The sequence below is a fragment of the Leucopleurus acutus genome (genome assembly GCF_964270905.1).
Source record: "Leucopleurus acutus genome assembly, chromosome: 10".
NCBI lineage: Eukaryota > Metazoa > Chordata > Mammalia > Artiodactyla > Delphinidae > Leucopleurus > Leucopleurus acutus.
This window is the reverse complement of record NC_139153.1, coordinates 43937736-43953839: the sequence shown is the minus strand read 5'-3', so window position 1 is coordinate 43953839 and position 16104 is coordinate 43937736. Positions and strand designations below refer to the sequence as shown.

Genomic DNA, 16104 nt, shown 5'->3' with positions numbered 1-16104 from the left:
CTGCGGCATGAGGGATCTTCCTGGACCAGGGCTCAAACCCGTGTCCCCTGCATTGGCAGGCGGATTCTTAACCACTGCACCACCAAGGAAGTCCAGACTTAACTACTCTTGTTTTGAGACATGTTTTGATATTGGGGGGACAAATCTCTTCTCTTCCTACTATTCTTCTTTTACAAGATAGTCCTTGGCCATTTTGGTGCAATTATTTCTGTCTTCCTAATCACCAACTTGGTTTTCAATTATATCCATCCCACTATTTGGCTCATCTATGGAATTTTTTACTTTGCAATAATCGTATTTTAAATTTTCAGCAACTCTTTTTTGTTCTCTGTATTTTTTCCTAGTAGCATGTTCTTTACTTACTGACATAATAACCTCTAGAGCCAGCCAATATGGGAAGTGTTTGGGGGAAAAAGTCTTTTCTGTATCTGGCCTTAACTTTGCTCCTCAGATGGGCACTGCTTTGCACGTTCCACTTGGTTCCTTTTTCAAACTGCTAGTAGATTTATAAATGGACAAGAGTGATGAGTATTAGCATCTGGGGCAGATTTCCCAAATTGTTAAGGTCACTGATTTTCCCAGACGGGCCAGATAAGATGGATGAATCCAGGACACACAAGAGTGGGCTCGGCCTGGGCTGGAGTGTATGGACTTTCCTTTTGGCTGATTGGCTGGGGATCTCCCTTGAATGAGGAAGTGGGGAAGGACTCAGCCTGGTGGAGGAACATTTTGGGGGATTTGCCTATGTGCCGGGCATCCAAGTCTTTTGGTCCTTCATGTCCCTGATGGTGGTGGGACGTCATGGTGGGGGGGGCTCTGTTTTGCTCCCTCCTACCTCACCACCTGGTAGACCCTCCCTGATTCCATTCTCTGGCTCTCAATAACCCTCCTGTTATCTCAATGACTACCCTATGGCATGTTTTGCTCCCAGCCTCTGGGGACCCTGAGCTTATGTTTTTAAAATTTTCTTTTTCCTGGAGCCCTTTGGGGAAAGCTGATCTACTCATTTCTTTAGCTGCCCCAACCCATGTTGGCTTATGGGTTTCTAGACCTGCTTGGAGTTTCCATTTGTTGGATGCAATCTGCTTTATATCTTCTAAAAATGAGAAGTCCTTCAAAGTTCCTGGTCCATCTAAGGCACCTTTCCCTGTTTCTGGGGCTGCTACAGGGACTCATTATCTTTTTAAAAGGTCGCCCATGACTTTTGTGGGATTTGGGGAGGGAGGAAGAGGCGATGACGGATGAGTCAGCCTGACGTATTGAACCAGAAGACCAGTCACTTGGATTGCTGTTTTGATTGTGCCGCACAGATGAGGAGCCTGGAGTGTAGACAGAAGTGACTTGCCCACAACTCCTCAGAGCCAGGGCAAGAAGCCAGCCTGCCTGGAACACTGGTCATGAGGCTGCCCCCACTAAGATCAAACACTGCTGCTTCAGGATTCACCAGAGACACCGATTTGAGGGCTTTGTGTAAAAATGAAAGTCGGGCTCCGGAAAATTCATTTGACATTTAGATAAAGCCGGAGGGAAGCACTGGGACAGACAGGGAAGTAAAACTCTCAAAACTGCTCACTCTGGTGGCCTTTCAGCTCAGGGGCCTGAAGAGGGAGGGTCTACAGAGGTGAGGCTAGAGGCTTTGGGGAGGGGTGCTCTGGCAGTAGAACCTTCTCCCACACTGGCCTGGTAAGGCCTGAGAGGAGGCAGGGCTGACAGAGCGTAATGGGCTGGGTATGGCTATTGGAGGTCGGCTGTAGATCAGAATGGCTTTGACCACTTTTGAGAATTCCTGTTCCTCTTACATCTGTACTTGTAGATTCGTGGACAGGCACCCCATCATACAACGCAGCCCCAAACTCACACACACCCTGGGGAGAATGCTTCCCAGCCCACTCTCTTCTGGACCCACGGCGGCCACCCTACTTGGCTCCCAGCCCCCGCCCTACCACCCCTTGCCCTGCCCTGCCTGCACAGACCAGTCAAGGCAGCCATGCTGCTCTCGTCCAATTTCATGGCCTCCGAGTACCACAGAGATGCCTCCTTCACTTGGTCCTGCAGGATAAAGAGGTAGCCCAGCTCTGTGGCCACGTGGGCGTAGGAGGATGTGGCCATGAAGGTTCGCTCGAGGAAGCTACACACCAGCTGCAGAATCGCCTGGTGCCTCCCAGACTGCAAGGCACAGACACGGGAATGGGGAAATCAGTCAGGCCAGCCTGTCTGAGCACGGCCGTGTCACTCTGGTGGGACTAGGGGGTGCTCAGGAGAGCCCAAGAGGTACCCTGTGTCCAGGCAGCTGGGTCCGGGTAGCTGTCCACCTCCCAAAGAACCCCCCGCTGGCCACATCTGTGGAACCCGCCTCCAGCCGCAGGCCCTCTGAGGGACCCAGCCCCTGTCTGGCCACAGTCATTGGTCCAACGAGTCACCAGGAGGTTTTTCACAAATTGAAGTTGCATGAGAGAAACTCCTTGTGTCCCACTGATGGAAAGTGGCTGTGAGCAGCCACTTTCCCTGCCACACGTGGAGAATGAGGCAGAGAGAATCAGACATAGTTGTGGAGGACAAGAGGGTATCCCAGTGGCATTCGACTCCCCAGAGCTGCCCCTGTTCTTATGGCAATTCCTTCTAGTAAATCTGGCTCTGGGGCTCAAGGGTCTGACACAGACAGATTGTTTGGCAGCCTGGTCTGTTTGCACCTTGCCTGGCATCAGAGAGGCCTAGGCAGGCCAGCCTCACCAGGTCTCTTCCACAGAAAGGATATGGGAGTCCGGTGCTCCAGCACCCTGAGGTTAGAGCTGGGCGTTGCTCTGCTGTACCACAGCTGTGCCACTGCCCTCTTTCCCCAAACAGGGCGCCTCCCTCTCTGAAAGCACTTCTAGACCTCACCTCCGTGATCTTCATAGCATCTTTGAAGGACATGTAGGTGCAGGCTACAGAGCCCACAATTCAGTGATTGGCTGAAGGCAGGCAGTGGCCCCGGGGTCTGGGCCACCAGCCTGAGAGGCCAAGTTTAAGCCAGAGAGGGGAGGTGCAGGGTCCTCAGGGAGCTTCCAGGGAGCACAGGTCTCCCCCGGGGAACATAACAAGAAGCACTCGTTCAGAAACCAGGGAACACCTTCTTACCAGTCTGCCAACCACAAGAATTTTTTTAAGATGGAGGCTTGGATTTTGGGGCTCTCTTGTTTCCAGCGCCTTAATCAGATTTCTAACACGCTCAGCAGCCTACAAGAACAAAACACAATGTCAAAGGCAGTATATAAAAGGGGAGTGGGGCAGAGGTTCTCAACTGTGGCTGCCCATGAACACCAGCTGGGAGATCTTAAAAACACCCAGGCCCCCAAGCCAGCCCCAGAGATTCAGAGTTAATTGGCCTTGGGCGGGCCCAGGCTTCAGTATTACTTCGGAGCCTCATTGGCGGAGCTTTCAGGAGCATTATTCATCCCAGAGCTGGCACTGCCGCTTTGTTCATGAATCTGTGAAGAGCAGCTGCCCTTTGGGACACCCCCAGGCAGGGCCAGGAGCCACCTGTCATGGTGCCCACATCACAGCCCACCAGGCTGGCAGCAAACCACCTGGGCTGGCCCAGGAGCAAATGGTCAGGGCAGGTCCCTGGCCCCAAACCCCTGCTCCATTTTGATGTGAGTCACCACATTGGTGCTTCCCTGTCATTCCAGTGAATGCTCCCAACGACCCTGTAAGTCAGTGTAACTATAGATACCCGAATTTTTCAGTCCAGCAGATGAAGGGTCAGAAAGGTTAGGTCATTTTCTCAAGGTTACCCAGCCAACGAGGTGGCTGACTGACTCCAAAGCCTGCGTTCTTTCCAATGGACTCTTCTGCCCACTCTCTATGTGGGAGTAGGGAGTTTTTAGTCCCCAGCTGCAAAGAAGTGCCAAAACAGAAGCCCGGGGTAGGGTGGATCTTTTCTGCAAGACAAGAACTGGGCAGCCTGAGCTGGGGCGAGGGGCAGATCCCAGAGTTTGAGGTGGGAACGAAGGAGAAGAATTAAATGCTAATTGCCCTTGGGCCTAACCTTCAGGCCAGGCCTTAGGAAGGCCTGCCCAGGGCTCTGGGGTCTCAGGGAGCGGAGGACATGCCTGTTCTCTTGTTCTGACCCAGAGACAGTGGTAGAGCCCTTTTCGAGGGTTCCTCCCAAATATGAACGGTGCCCTCCACCTCACCTCACCCCACAAAATCCGTAATTTCAGAGCTGGCCAGATGGAACCAGAAACTTCCTCTTCCCACCATGACCCCTTACAGCCTCTTGATTTGTCACACTACCTGCAGAGGCAATGTCTTTATTCAGAAGGCAGGGTTTTAGCTGAATACACAAACTCTTTTTGAAAATAAGAAGCTGTCTGGGCATGGAGGTTTTCATTAAGAATTCTAGGTGCTTCTGATTGGATGTGAGGGCTCTTTGGGGTTTCTTTGGAAAACTACAAGGCTTAGGAGCAAGTCTGGGGCCAGGTACTGCCTGGTACTGTCAATACCTGAGCAATTCCAACCATTCCCTAAAAAAAGGCATTTCCTGAAATATGAAACACAACTGTGGGGAATTCCCTGGTGGTTCAGTGGTTAGTACTCAGCACTTTCACTGCCGTGGGCCTGGGTTCAATCCCTGGTCATGGAACTAAGATCCTGCAAGTCGTGTGGTGTGGCAAAAAAACAAACAAGAAAACCCCAAACAAACAAACAAAACCCCCACAACCATTACTTCTATCAGGTAACATGGAGCAAATTATTGTAGTACACTGGGCACTGTTCCCAGTTGTCCCACCTGTCATCTTAGTCCTTATAACAAGCTCACGGAGTGGGTGGAATTATCTCCATTTTACAGATGAGCATCCTGGGGCTTATTCAGGCTCATTCCCTGCCCAGGGTCACACAGGGAACATGTGGCAGAACCAGAGTTAGCCTCACTGCTGGTCTTTGGAACTGTGTGGCTCAAAGACCAAACCAGAGCAGACCACCCTGGCAGGGAGTATGGAGGAGGGGGCAGGGAGCTGAGACCCAGGGAGCCCCCTCCAATGCCTTGGGGGTGGAGGTGCTGTGAGGGGTCCCTCCTTGGCTGTGTTGGTTTCAAGGCGTAACTTCTGAGTCTTGAAAGAACTTACTGTGGTTATGTTTCCTTCTCTTGCAAGCTCATTTACAGCTAGAATTTGGCAGGCATCAATATTGCTTTCATCTTTTTCTAGGATTCTGAAATAGGAGGAGGAGCCACGTGAATTGAGAATGTTCAGAGGCAAGGCTAGGAAGGTGTGGCGGCAACTTCTGATTGTCTCCTAACATCCATTCTCCCCTTCTCCTTTTAATAATAGAACCCCCAAACTGTTGGGGCACAGGGCTACCGGAAAAGACTACATTTCCCAGCCCCACTTTGCAGCTCAGGAGTGACCATGTGATTAATTTCTGCCCAATAGGATGCAAGCGGAAGTGCCCAGGATATATCCAGTGGTGCCCCTACAGCATGCCTTCCATTTCTTCTCTTTCCTCCTTCCTGCTGGTTGGAATGTGGACCACATAAGCAACATCTTAGGAACAGGACAGCAGTGAGAGAGAAGGGAGGGGCCTGGGGCCCTACAGAGTTAAGCTGTCATCCTAGCCCTGGCCCACCACCCAAACTTTTCCCTGAGAGAGGAATAACATCTTATGTTATTTAAGTCACATATTTGGGGGTGTCTTTGTGACAGAAGCCCATTATGTCCCAAATAGCACAGGTATGACCGTGGTGCCAAGGTCCGGGGGGGCCAGAGAGGTGCTTGGGGGGCAGTCTGTAGCTGTAAGATGGAAAGGAACCTTGGTTTCCATCATATGTCCTTGGGAAGATGCAGCTCCTGATTATATTGTGGAGTTTTCTATATTCTGTTTCTTTTCTTTTCTTTTTTGGCCACACCGAGTGGCATGCAGGATCTTAGTTCCCCAGTCAGGGATTGAACCCATGACCCCTGCACTGGGAGCATGGAGTCTTAAACACTGGACCGCCAGGGAAGTCCCAATATTCTATTTCTTTACAGGAAATTTCATATTTTTCAGCCTGATCAGGGAATGGCCCTTCTGCTTAATTGATGGTTACTCTAAAGGACATATAAAATTCCAACACGATTAGGCACAGTCAACAGTCAAAGACTTCTAAGCATTTATGATGAATTTGAAGGCACTGGGAACCTCATAATTTGGAAATTAAAAGAAACTTTTAAAAGATGTATGGACTAAAAAAGAATCAGAACGAATGTTAGAAAATTCTTAGAACCAAAAGACACTGAAAATACTACTGAAGTATCCAAATGTGTAGATACTGTTAAATGTTACCTCTAGGGACATTCATAGACTTAAATGCTTATCTTCTAAAAGAAGATTGAGAATGGCCAGGCATCCAACCCAAGAGTCAGACAATAGCAACAGAGTAACTCCAGAGGAGGTAGTTGGCAGAAAATAATAAAGAGCAGAAATTAATAAATTAGGAAACAAAGATAATAGCATCAACAAAACTCAAAGCTGGTTCTTTAAATGAAAGAGACAAATTATTTTAGTATCAGTGGAGAAAAATAAGAGAGAAGGAAAAAATGAACAATTTTTAGGGCTGAAAAGAGATACACACCTACAGAGAGCAGAGATTTAAAGAGCAATGGGGATATGTATAACTGACTCACTTTGTTATAAAGCAGAAACTAACACACCATTGTAAGGCAATTATGCTCCAATAAAGATGTAAAAAAAAAAAAAAGCAATGCGGGAGGGGCTTCCCTGGCAGTCCAGTGGTTAGGACGCCACGCTTCCATTGCAGGGGGCATGGTTTTGATCCCTGGTTAGGGAACTAAGATCCTGCATGCCATGTGGTGTGGCCAGGAAAAAAAAAAAAATTAAAGAGCAATGGGGGAACTCTATGAGCTGGGAAACCCTCCATGAGGGAAGGTGTCGGGTGTTGGACTCAACCCACTGGCACCAAACACCATCTCCCTGCAGGTGGATGCGGCAGGGCCTGGGCAGGGAGGCCGCACACACTCAAGGTTGAGGCCTTCAGCCAGGTGTTTCCAGGTATCCTGTGGGCCCAAGGCAGAGCCTCCAAAGCAAGCTCTTGACCCAGCTCCTGCCAAGGACACCGGCCAGGTGTCAACTGTGAGAGAGGGCTGCTGAGGACCTGCCCAGGCCTGGCACAGGCTGGAATCACTTTCAGTTTCCTACCAGCGCCTCTTTCTGAGACTCAAATTCCAGCTATCATCAGAGGAGTTATCATCCCTCCACAGGGAAGGAAGAGGTATGTTTGTGTTTTGTTTTATTTTTCCCACACACAACTTAGTAAAAACTTGTAGTGGTGACTCATGGTCACTCAGAAAAAAACGTAGTCCACTAACTCTTTTTAGGAAGAAAATTGGTACTGTACGTTTTAGGATTACTGTGATAAAAATAGTTAAAGCGTTAGAGGTTAAAGAGATAAGCTTCAGTTATCTAGAAAATTCCATTCTACAAAACCCTCCATCAAACATCCCTCCCCTGAAGCCATCTTTATCTCTATTCACAGTGAAAGTGCTTCAGGATCACCCTATACTTGGCGTCTGGCTTCCACAGACCGCATAACTCCGGAACCCTAGGCTGTCTTCCGGATGCACTCAGCTTGCTACTAAAGTCTTCTCTCAGGCAACAATGACCTTTGTCCCCTGAAGTTTTTATTAACACATATCGCACCCACAGTTTTTAAAAGTAACTAATACAATAGTCCCTTTCTCCCTTTACTCTCCCCTCCCCACCACTCCTCAGAGACAACTGCTCTTTACCCTGTAACTCTTGTTGCTTTGGGTTCCTTTGGTAGTTCCCTCCATCTCTCTCCTAAACACTATGCTTAGACCTCTTGACAGGCCTATTTCTTGATTTCTCCACTGCAGGTCTCTGCTGTCGGCTTCCTGCTATGACAGGTAAGTGTCTAGTTCACGTCCATCCTCCCTCTCCTCCCCCACCCCCAATGTCATAATGTCACTATTCATAACTCCTGTTGACAATACTGACTTTTGTGTCTTACTCCATCAAGTACACAGCAGCTCCCATCTCGCCTCTGTGTAAGATGGGAACGATTAGCCCCCTTGGCTAGCAAAGGAAGGAAATAGCAGGTTGGCCGCGCTCCTCACCTGTGTCCCGTTTCTACCGTCTGCTCCCAGTCCTGCCGAGCCAAGAACAGCCGCATCTTTAGGACCAAGGCCGGCAGGAAACTGCCCCAGGCGACAGTGATCTGGTTCACCACCTCCAGGGCCCCCGAGTAGTTCTGCAGCATCATGAAATACGTTGCCTGTCGAAAGCCAAAGAAAAGAGTCCCACTGGTGCCCACGAAGGATGGAGGGGTGTCAGGGTCCCCACCAGGACAGGAGCAGAGCCTGACATGTGGGCAGGATCCATCACTCAGAGTGACAAATCAGGGTCCACAGCTGTCTTGGGTTCCTTGAGAGACAAGGCAGGGGCTCCAGGAGATGGCTGAGCCCTGAGCAGGCCTGGGACAGAGCAAGGTCATGGGAGGGCCCCCCCGCCTCCCCACCCCCCACCCCCAGCGGAGAAGCTGGAGTTGCTGGGCACTTTCCAATTCCACATATGGCCCATCATTTCCCATTCACTTTCCTAAAATTCACCACTGAAAACTGCTCACTGGGCCAGTGCAGCAACTCAGAGTCGGTTAGGGTTTGCAGGTAACCCTCCCCTCCCCACGGCAAGCCTGCGGTGCTTTTTCCGCTCTCAAGGCACACCTGGCTGGGGTCATGGCCTCTGCAGGCAGCCAGCCACCAGGCTCTCCTGGGTGAGTCATGACACAGATGCCTGAGGGGCAGAGGGCAATGCTCCCAAAAGGCTTGAAATTGGACTCCGAAAGGATGGCTTCAGTTTACAGTAACCCTCCATTAAGAGACTTATTAAAAACAAGAGGAGGATTATTCTAAATAAAGATATATGCATAAACGTGTTCACTGTAGAAGTCTTTCTAAGTGTATAACTAGAAACAATCTCAATATCCAAACAATAGGAGGCGGGGTCAGCAAATTACATTAGGCCCACACAACAGGGGCCTGGCTTTACGCAGACATTCAGAATGACACGTGCTTATGATATAACCTTACATGAAGAGAAAGAGACCAAACGGTAAGATGCCCTATGATTACAACTATATGAACTACCCACACTATCTCCCACCCCATGGTGGGTGCTGTGTGTGACCTCCTTCAGGAAAAGGGGAGTTGGACGCTGACAGCTCTTGGGGGAGTCTCCCTCCTGGGATCACCCGTGGCTGCAGGGAGCTGCCTGGTACCAGGTCACACACCTCCGCGAGGGGTAGGTCATACACCTCCGCGAGGGGCAGGTCACACAGTCAGCATCTTGTCAGTGAGGGAGTCAGTGAAGGGCCATCCCAGCTCCATAATTCCAAGCAGAGCCGGCTGAGGCCTTCACTGGAGCTGCTTCACAGCCCAAGTTCTCCCTCCTGCTTCTTTCACTTTCTCCACAAGTGTTGGTCCCAAGGGCATAACCTGCTAAACCTCCTGTGAGATAACCTCATGGCCTCTGCTCCCCAGAAAACCACCGAAGGCACACCCCGAACGATTGCGTAGAAGAAAGACTCGGACATGGCCCTAAAATGTTAACATGGGTTGTTCGGGGGTGGTAGGGCTAAGGATGCCATTTTAAATCACCTTTTGACCTTCTTAGACTTCTGGTTTTTTAATGAGTAACTATTCATTTTGTAAGAAAGGATATACAAACAGAAGAGGATAAGAGGATGGTTTTTCCATCATAGATTGATTCAACGAGGGCCACATCAGAAAAAGGAAACAATTTAAATTAAGGTCAGAAAATACAAAACACATACCTCCCTTCTCTTATGGCCACTAAGTGAATTTAACAGGTTAGATGAGAAAGTGTGAAAGAAAGATGCATAGAAAAGGGGCAGTGGGTGAAAACAAAAGGCAAAGAGACAAAGCCTGCCAGAGCTGAGGAAGCCTAGCCTCCAAGAAGACCCCACACAGGCAACGGAAACTCAAGATTGGGCAGGTAGCAGGGAGGACTGGAGCAGGCCCGGGGCTGTTCTGAGTCCCTGATGCTCTCCAGACCTTTGTTCCTCATCCACCAGCTGGGGGGTCTAGAGACTGAGGTCTCTGGGTGGGGACATTCTTGCCCCTCCTACCTTTCCCATCAGCCCCAGAACATCTTTGGTGTCCTGAATGCCATACTCGAGGTACTTGATGGATTTCTTCACAGTGTGGGGTTTGTCTGAGCTGAGGTCCACCCAGCCTCTGAGCACGTAGCCCTGGCATAAGAACAAGGGGAAAGATGAAGTGCTTGGTCCTGTATCGCCTCCATCCAGACTGCCTCTCCTGCCCACATCCCGCCCTTTGTCATTCCACTCCCTGAGGCCCTGCTGGGCACCACTGCTCCCAGATCCCAGGCGAGTCCTGCTTTCTCCCTACAGACCTTCACACCTCTTGTTCCTTCGTCTGGAATGCCCTTCCCAGTACGCGTCGCCCAAACCAAGTCCCTTCATCTGATTAACCACCACCAGTCTTTAAAACTCAGCCGAGGCAAACATCATCCTCAATAGTGAAAAACTGAAAGCATTTCCACTGAGATCAGGAACAAGACAAGGTTGCCCACTCTCACCACTCTTATTCAACATAGTTTTGGAAGTTTTAGCCACAGCAATCAGAGAAGAAAAGGAAATAAAAGGAATCCAAATCGGAAAAGAAGAAGTAAAGCTGTCACTGTTTGCAGATGACATGATCCTATACATAGAGAACCCTAAAGATGCTACCAGAAAACTACTAGAGCTAATCAATGAATTTGGTAAAGTGGCAGGATACAAAATTAATGCACAGAAATCTCTGGCATTCCTATATACTAATGATGAAAAATCTGAAAGTGAAATCAAGAAAACACTCCCATTTACCATTGCAACAAAAAGAATAAAATATCTAGGAATAAACCTACCTAAGGAGACAAAAGATCTGTATGCAGAAAATTATAAGACACTGATGAAAGAAATTAAAGATGATACAAATAGATGGAGAGATATACCATGTTCTTGGATTGGAAGAATCAACATTGTGAAATTGACTCTACTACCCAAAGCAATCTATAGATTCAATGCAATCCCTATCAAACTACCACTGGCATTTTTCACAGAACTAGAACAAAAAATTTTGCAATTTGTATGGAAACACAAAAGACCCCGAATAGCCAAAGCAATCTTGAGAACGAAAGAAGGAACTGGAGGAATCAGGCTCCCAGACTTCAGACTATACTACAAAGCTACAGTTATCAAGACGGTATGGTACTGGCACAAAAACAGAAAGATAGATCAATGGAACAGGATAGAAAGCCCAGAGATAAACCCACGCACATATGGTCACCTTATCTTTGACAAAGGTGGCAGAAATGTACAGTGGAGAAAGGACAGCCTCTTCAATAAGTGGTGCTGGGAAAACTGGACAGCTACATGTAAAAGTATGAAATTAGATCACTCCCTAACACCATACACAAAAATAAGCTCAAAATGGATTAAAGACCTAAATGTAAGGCCAGAAACTATCAAACTCTTAGAGGAAAACATAGGTAGAACACTCTAGGACATAAATCACAGCAAGGTCCTTTTTGACCCACCTCCTAGAGAAATGGAAATAAAAACAAGAGTAAACAAATGGGACCTAATGAAGCTTAAAAGCTTTTGCGCAGCAAAGGAAACCATAAAGAAGACCAAAAGACAACCCTCAGAATGGGAGAAAATATTTGCAAATGAAGCAACTGACAAAGGATTGATCTCCAAAATTTATAAGCAGCTCATGCAGCTTAATAACAAAAAACAAACAACCCAATCCAAAAATGGGCAGAAGACCTAAATAGACATTTCTCCAAAGAAGATATACAGAGTGCCAACAAACACATGAAAGAATGCTCAACATCACTAATCATGAGAGAAATGCAAATCAAAACTACAATGAGATATCATCTCACACCAGTCAGAATGGCCATCATCAAAAAATCTAGAAACAATAAATGCTGGAGACGGTGTGGAGAAAAGGGAACCCTCTTACACTGTTGGTGGGAATGTAAATTGATACAGCCACTGCGGAGAACAGTATGGAGGTTCCTTAAAAAGCTACAAATAGAACTACCATATGACCCAGCAATCCCACTACTGGGCATATACCCTGAGAAAACCATAATTCAAAAAGAGTCATGTACCAAAATGTTCATTGCAGCTCTATTTACAATAGCCCAGAGATGGAAACAACCTAAGTGTCCATCATCGGATGAATGGATAAAGAAGATGTGGCACATATATACAATGGAATATTACTCAGCCATAAAAAGAGACGAAATTGAGCTATTTGTAATGAGGTGGATAGACCTAGAGTCTGTCATACAGAGTGAAGTAAGTCAGAAAGAGAGAGACAAATACCGTATGCTAACACATATATATGGAATTAAAAAAAAAAATGTCATGAAAAACCTAGGGGTGAAACAGGAATAAAGACACAGACTTACTAGAGAATGGACTTGAGGCTATGGGGAGGGGGAAGGGTAAACGGTGACAAAGCGATAAAGAGGCATGGACATATATACACTACCAAACGTAAGGTAGATAACTAGTGGGAAGCAGCCGCATAGCACAGGGAGATCAGCTCGGTGCTTTGTGACCGCCTGGAGGGGTGGGATAGGGAGGGTGGGAGGGAGGGAGACGCAAGCAGGAAGAGATATGGGAATATATGTATATATATAACTGATTCATTTTGTTGTGAAGCTGAAACTAACATACCATTGTAAAGCAATTATACTCCAATAAAGATGTTAAAAAAAAAAAAAAAAAAAAACTCAGCCGAGGAGGCCCCTCCTGTTGGAGGCTTTCCTTGACCTTCCAGGCTGGGTTGGGGCCCTCCCTATGACCCCCATGGTTCTCTTGCCCCTTATGGAGGCACTACCACCTGTCTTGTCATTGCGTGTTTATTTTACACTGGGGTCAGGGCGCCAGGGTAGGGCCACTCCAGCTCTCTCCACTTCTTAGACCAGCACAGGGCCCAGCCTGCATGGGAAGCCGGGAATGCCCTCTGAGCAGGCAAGTGGCCATACTGAGCTCATGGGCCTTGGTGGCTCCCCTTCAGCCTTCACCCTGCCTCGCCTGGCAGGTGCCACAGGCCAGGTCCAGGAGGCAAGGTTAGAGGGGTGCTTGGAAGACCCTGCCCTGAAGCATCTCTCACGGCCTAGAGCAGGTTTCTCAATTCTTTTCCATTACTGCCCTCCTAAGGAGACTTTTTAGTCATTTCTCCCCTAATCATTCCCTCCCCCTCCAAGAAATTTTAATATCACAGATATACCATTTATGTACTGTGTTTATATCTGTGTTTTATATACAAACAGTGAGGTTTTTTTCACCCCCTCCTCCAATAACCAATTTTCACCCCCTTGGGGGGCTGGGGGTGATATATACCCTGCTGAGATGCATGGCTTAGCCTGAGGCTTTTAATTCTACCATGAGTACAATTCTACAGCACATGACATCCACTGCATATGAGATCTTCTGTGTGAGCCACCACTGACACCTAGCAGATCACTGCAAGGAAGGAATACAGGCCCAGTGTAGTCAGCTCACCTAGTTTTTCAAAAGAACCAAGAAATCTGGACTTTTAGGTAAAAAATCTTCTGATTTCTAAATGTCAGCAAACTAATTCAAGATTTTAAAAATATATAGTGCAGGCCATAAAACCTATCTGCAATCGGACTCTATGGACAAAGGCCAGTGTGTAGTTGTCTAAACCCTGAGCCAGCATGGGTCTTGTTGGTGTCTGGGTGTGGCCCTCCCCCAGCCCCAGGGCCCTCCATGGGAGTAAGGGCCACCCTTTAGGATGTGTTTGGACACTGCTTTCTTTGGCTGTTGCCCCCATAATGCCCAGGGCTGGTACCTCTCTGGAGCTGCTGGAGACCTTCAACGTGCGGTCAATGTATTCCTTGGCCTTGTCATGGCGGCCCATGAGCCACAGGAAGAGGCCGGCATAGTACAGGGCAGTCCCGCTGGCTGTCTTGCGGATTTCCTTCAGGCTGCTCTCAAGTTCCTGAATCGCTTCTCGGTCTGGGAATCCGAGAGAGAGGAGGAAGGGGACAAGTTAGGATGGGGAGGTCTGTCTGGCCCTGCCTCTCCACGCTCTGGGCCTCCCTCAACACACGGAGCCAACTACACGACAGCCCAGGGCCTGGGAACCAGGAACACTGGCCCGTGTGATGCCACAGGAGCTGCCCAGCCCTGGAACTGGGTTTGCTGGCTGAGATTTATCTTTTCTCCTCTGTGGCCAGCAGTTTGCTGGGCAGACAGATCAAACCTGAACCCCCCACCTCAGGCCCAAAATCCATTCCGGGTGAGGAAATTGTAGTTTGTACATAGTTTCTTAGAATCTCTTCCTGACTCTAGAGAGGTGCAGATGAGGGGCAGAATTTTTTATTTTGGCTTGGTTGTTCTCGACAAGATCTTGGCAAGGGAAACCAGAGTGTCTCCCCAGCTCTCGGGATGTGGAAGGAGGACCCCTCCCACTGTCATGCTTTCTGCCTGCGGCTCCCACTCAATTGGGCCTGGGCATGGGGTCTTCTTTGAGGTCTCCATGGGGAGGGGAGGGGAACCACTCCTCACAGCATCTGCAGTCTCGAGTGCACACACCTCCTGCAGCCCAAGAGGGGCTATATCTCTGGAGTGGGGCTCTCTTTTCCCCACTGGGCCAGGCCTGGCTGAGCATGGCTGCACTCACCGATGGTTTCACAGCACTTATGAGCATAAATGAGAGCCATGACGGAGCACAGGGACACATCTGGGTGATTCTGGATGCTCTCTAGGCTGCTGATGGCATCCTGGATGCGCTCTGTGAAGACAGCCCAAGTGGTTATTCTCTGGGGCTCCATGCTCAGAGGGCAGGAGGCTCCATGGCAGACACAGGGCTGACCCAAGGCTTGGTACCACCTGACCCAAGACTTGGACTAACTAGTCCAAAAGGTCACTAGTGACCCAAGTTCCCTGAAGACTGAAGCTTCCTGAAAGGGCTGCTGGCGCCACGGTCCAGGAGTATGCACAAGGATTCCTGTAGGTCGGTTCTGAAGAAGGACCTCTGTGCATTCCCAGCTAGCTGCTCAGCTATATTTATCCTTCCACGTCCACTGACATTGGCCATGGGCAGCTCAGCTGGCCCCCCGCCCAGGACGACCTTCTAAATGTCAGTGAGTCGCACCTCCATGGGCCCCACTTCTCTCCCTGCTCCTGTCCCACACCTGCCTGTGGCCACACCTACCACTTCCTCCTTTTTCTGCACTACTGGCTCTCAGTTTCCAAGCCTGGGATTGGTTCAATAATCTTGCAGTCATCTTTCCCCCCACTCATTTTACAGATAGGGAGACTGAGGTGCAGAGCAGGGGTAGCGAGGTCTCTAGGGTCTCAAAAGTGAACTAGATATGGATTACATTCTGTGGATTAACCTGGGAATCTAGCTACTGAGTGTAAGACTTTTTCCATGGGAACACGATTGGGGTAGAAGTAGGCATCCAGGTGGAGCCAGCACATTAGTGCTGGGCTAGTGCCTGAGGTCAGAAGGCAACACTGACGAGTCCCTACCTTCTCTGAGGACTCCATAGGCTTTAAAGAACTGCAGCACTGGGTCATTGCTGAATTTTTCCAGGCCCACGGCCGCGGCCTGCTGCACATGGCGGAAGTACTTTTCTTGGCTGTAATAAATGATCCCAGCCTGCGAGGAGGAAGACACAGTTGCAATAGTCCCAGCCCCTTTTCTGTCTGTTCTGACCTGCTCCCTCCCCTAGTCCCTTCTCCTCTTCCAATTCTGTAAAGAGAAGAGAAAGAATATTCAGACCTCATCCCATTCCTCCCCAGCCCCAGGAACAGCTCCATACAGTTTTCTTGGGAAGGAGTTTGGAGATGTTTGTTTTGGAATTAACCACAGATTCTGGTTCAAATGTGATGGGGAGTTCAACTCAGGTTTTGCCTTAGGAAGGGAATAAGGGGGAAGAAAGTGAACCGATAATAAGAATCATGACGCCAGTACTTAGAGGTACAAGTTATTGTGGGCTAACCACCTGTGGGGAAGTGTACCAAGGGCTTTA

At 48.7% G+C, this 16104-nt stretch overlaps 1 protein-coding gene across 2 annotated transcripts in view; it reads right to left on the bottom strand.

Moving 5' to 3' along the window:
• The window catches only part of TTC21A (tetratricopeptide repeat domain 21A), a gene marked incomplete at its 5' end in the record, with an annotated part of 32539 nt that overhangs the window by 15459 nt on the left and 976 nt on the right, over positions 1–16104 (bottom strand). For both annotated transcript variants that reach the window (XM_082848628.1, XM_082848627.1), the window contains 8 exons: positions 1974–2166; positions 3118–3216; positions 5109–5193; positions 8115–8272; positions 10145–10267; positions 13914–14080; positions 14748–14858; positions 15602–15731. In XM_082848628.1, the coding sequence (XP_082704754.1) occupies positions 1974–2166; positions 3118–3216; positions 5109–5193; positions 8115–8272; positions 10145–10267; positions 13914–14080; positions 14748–14858; positions 15602–15731 (1066 nt within the window). The remainder of the gene's footprint in view (positions 1–1973; positions 2167–3117; positions 3217–5108; positions 5194–8114; positions 8273–10144; positions 10268–13913; positions 14081–14747; positions 14859–15601; positions 15732–16104) is intronic.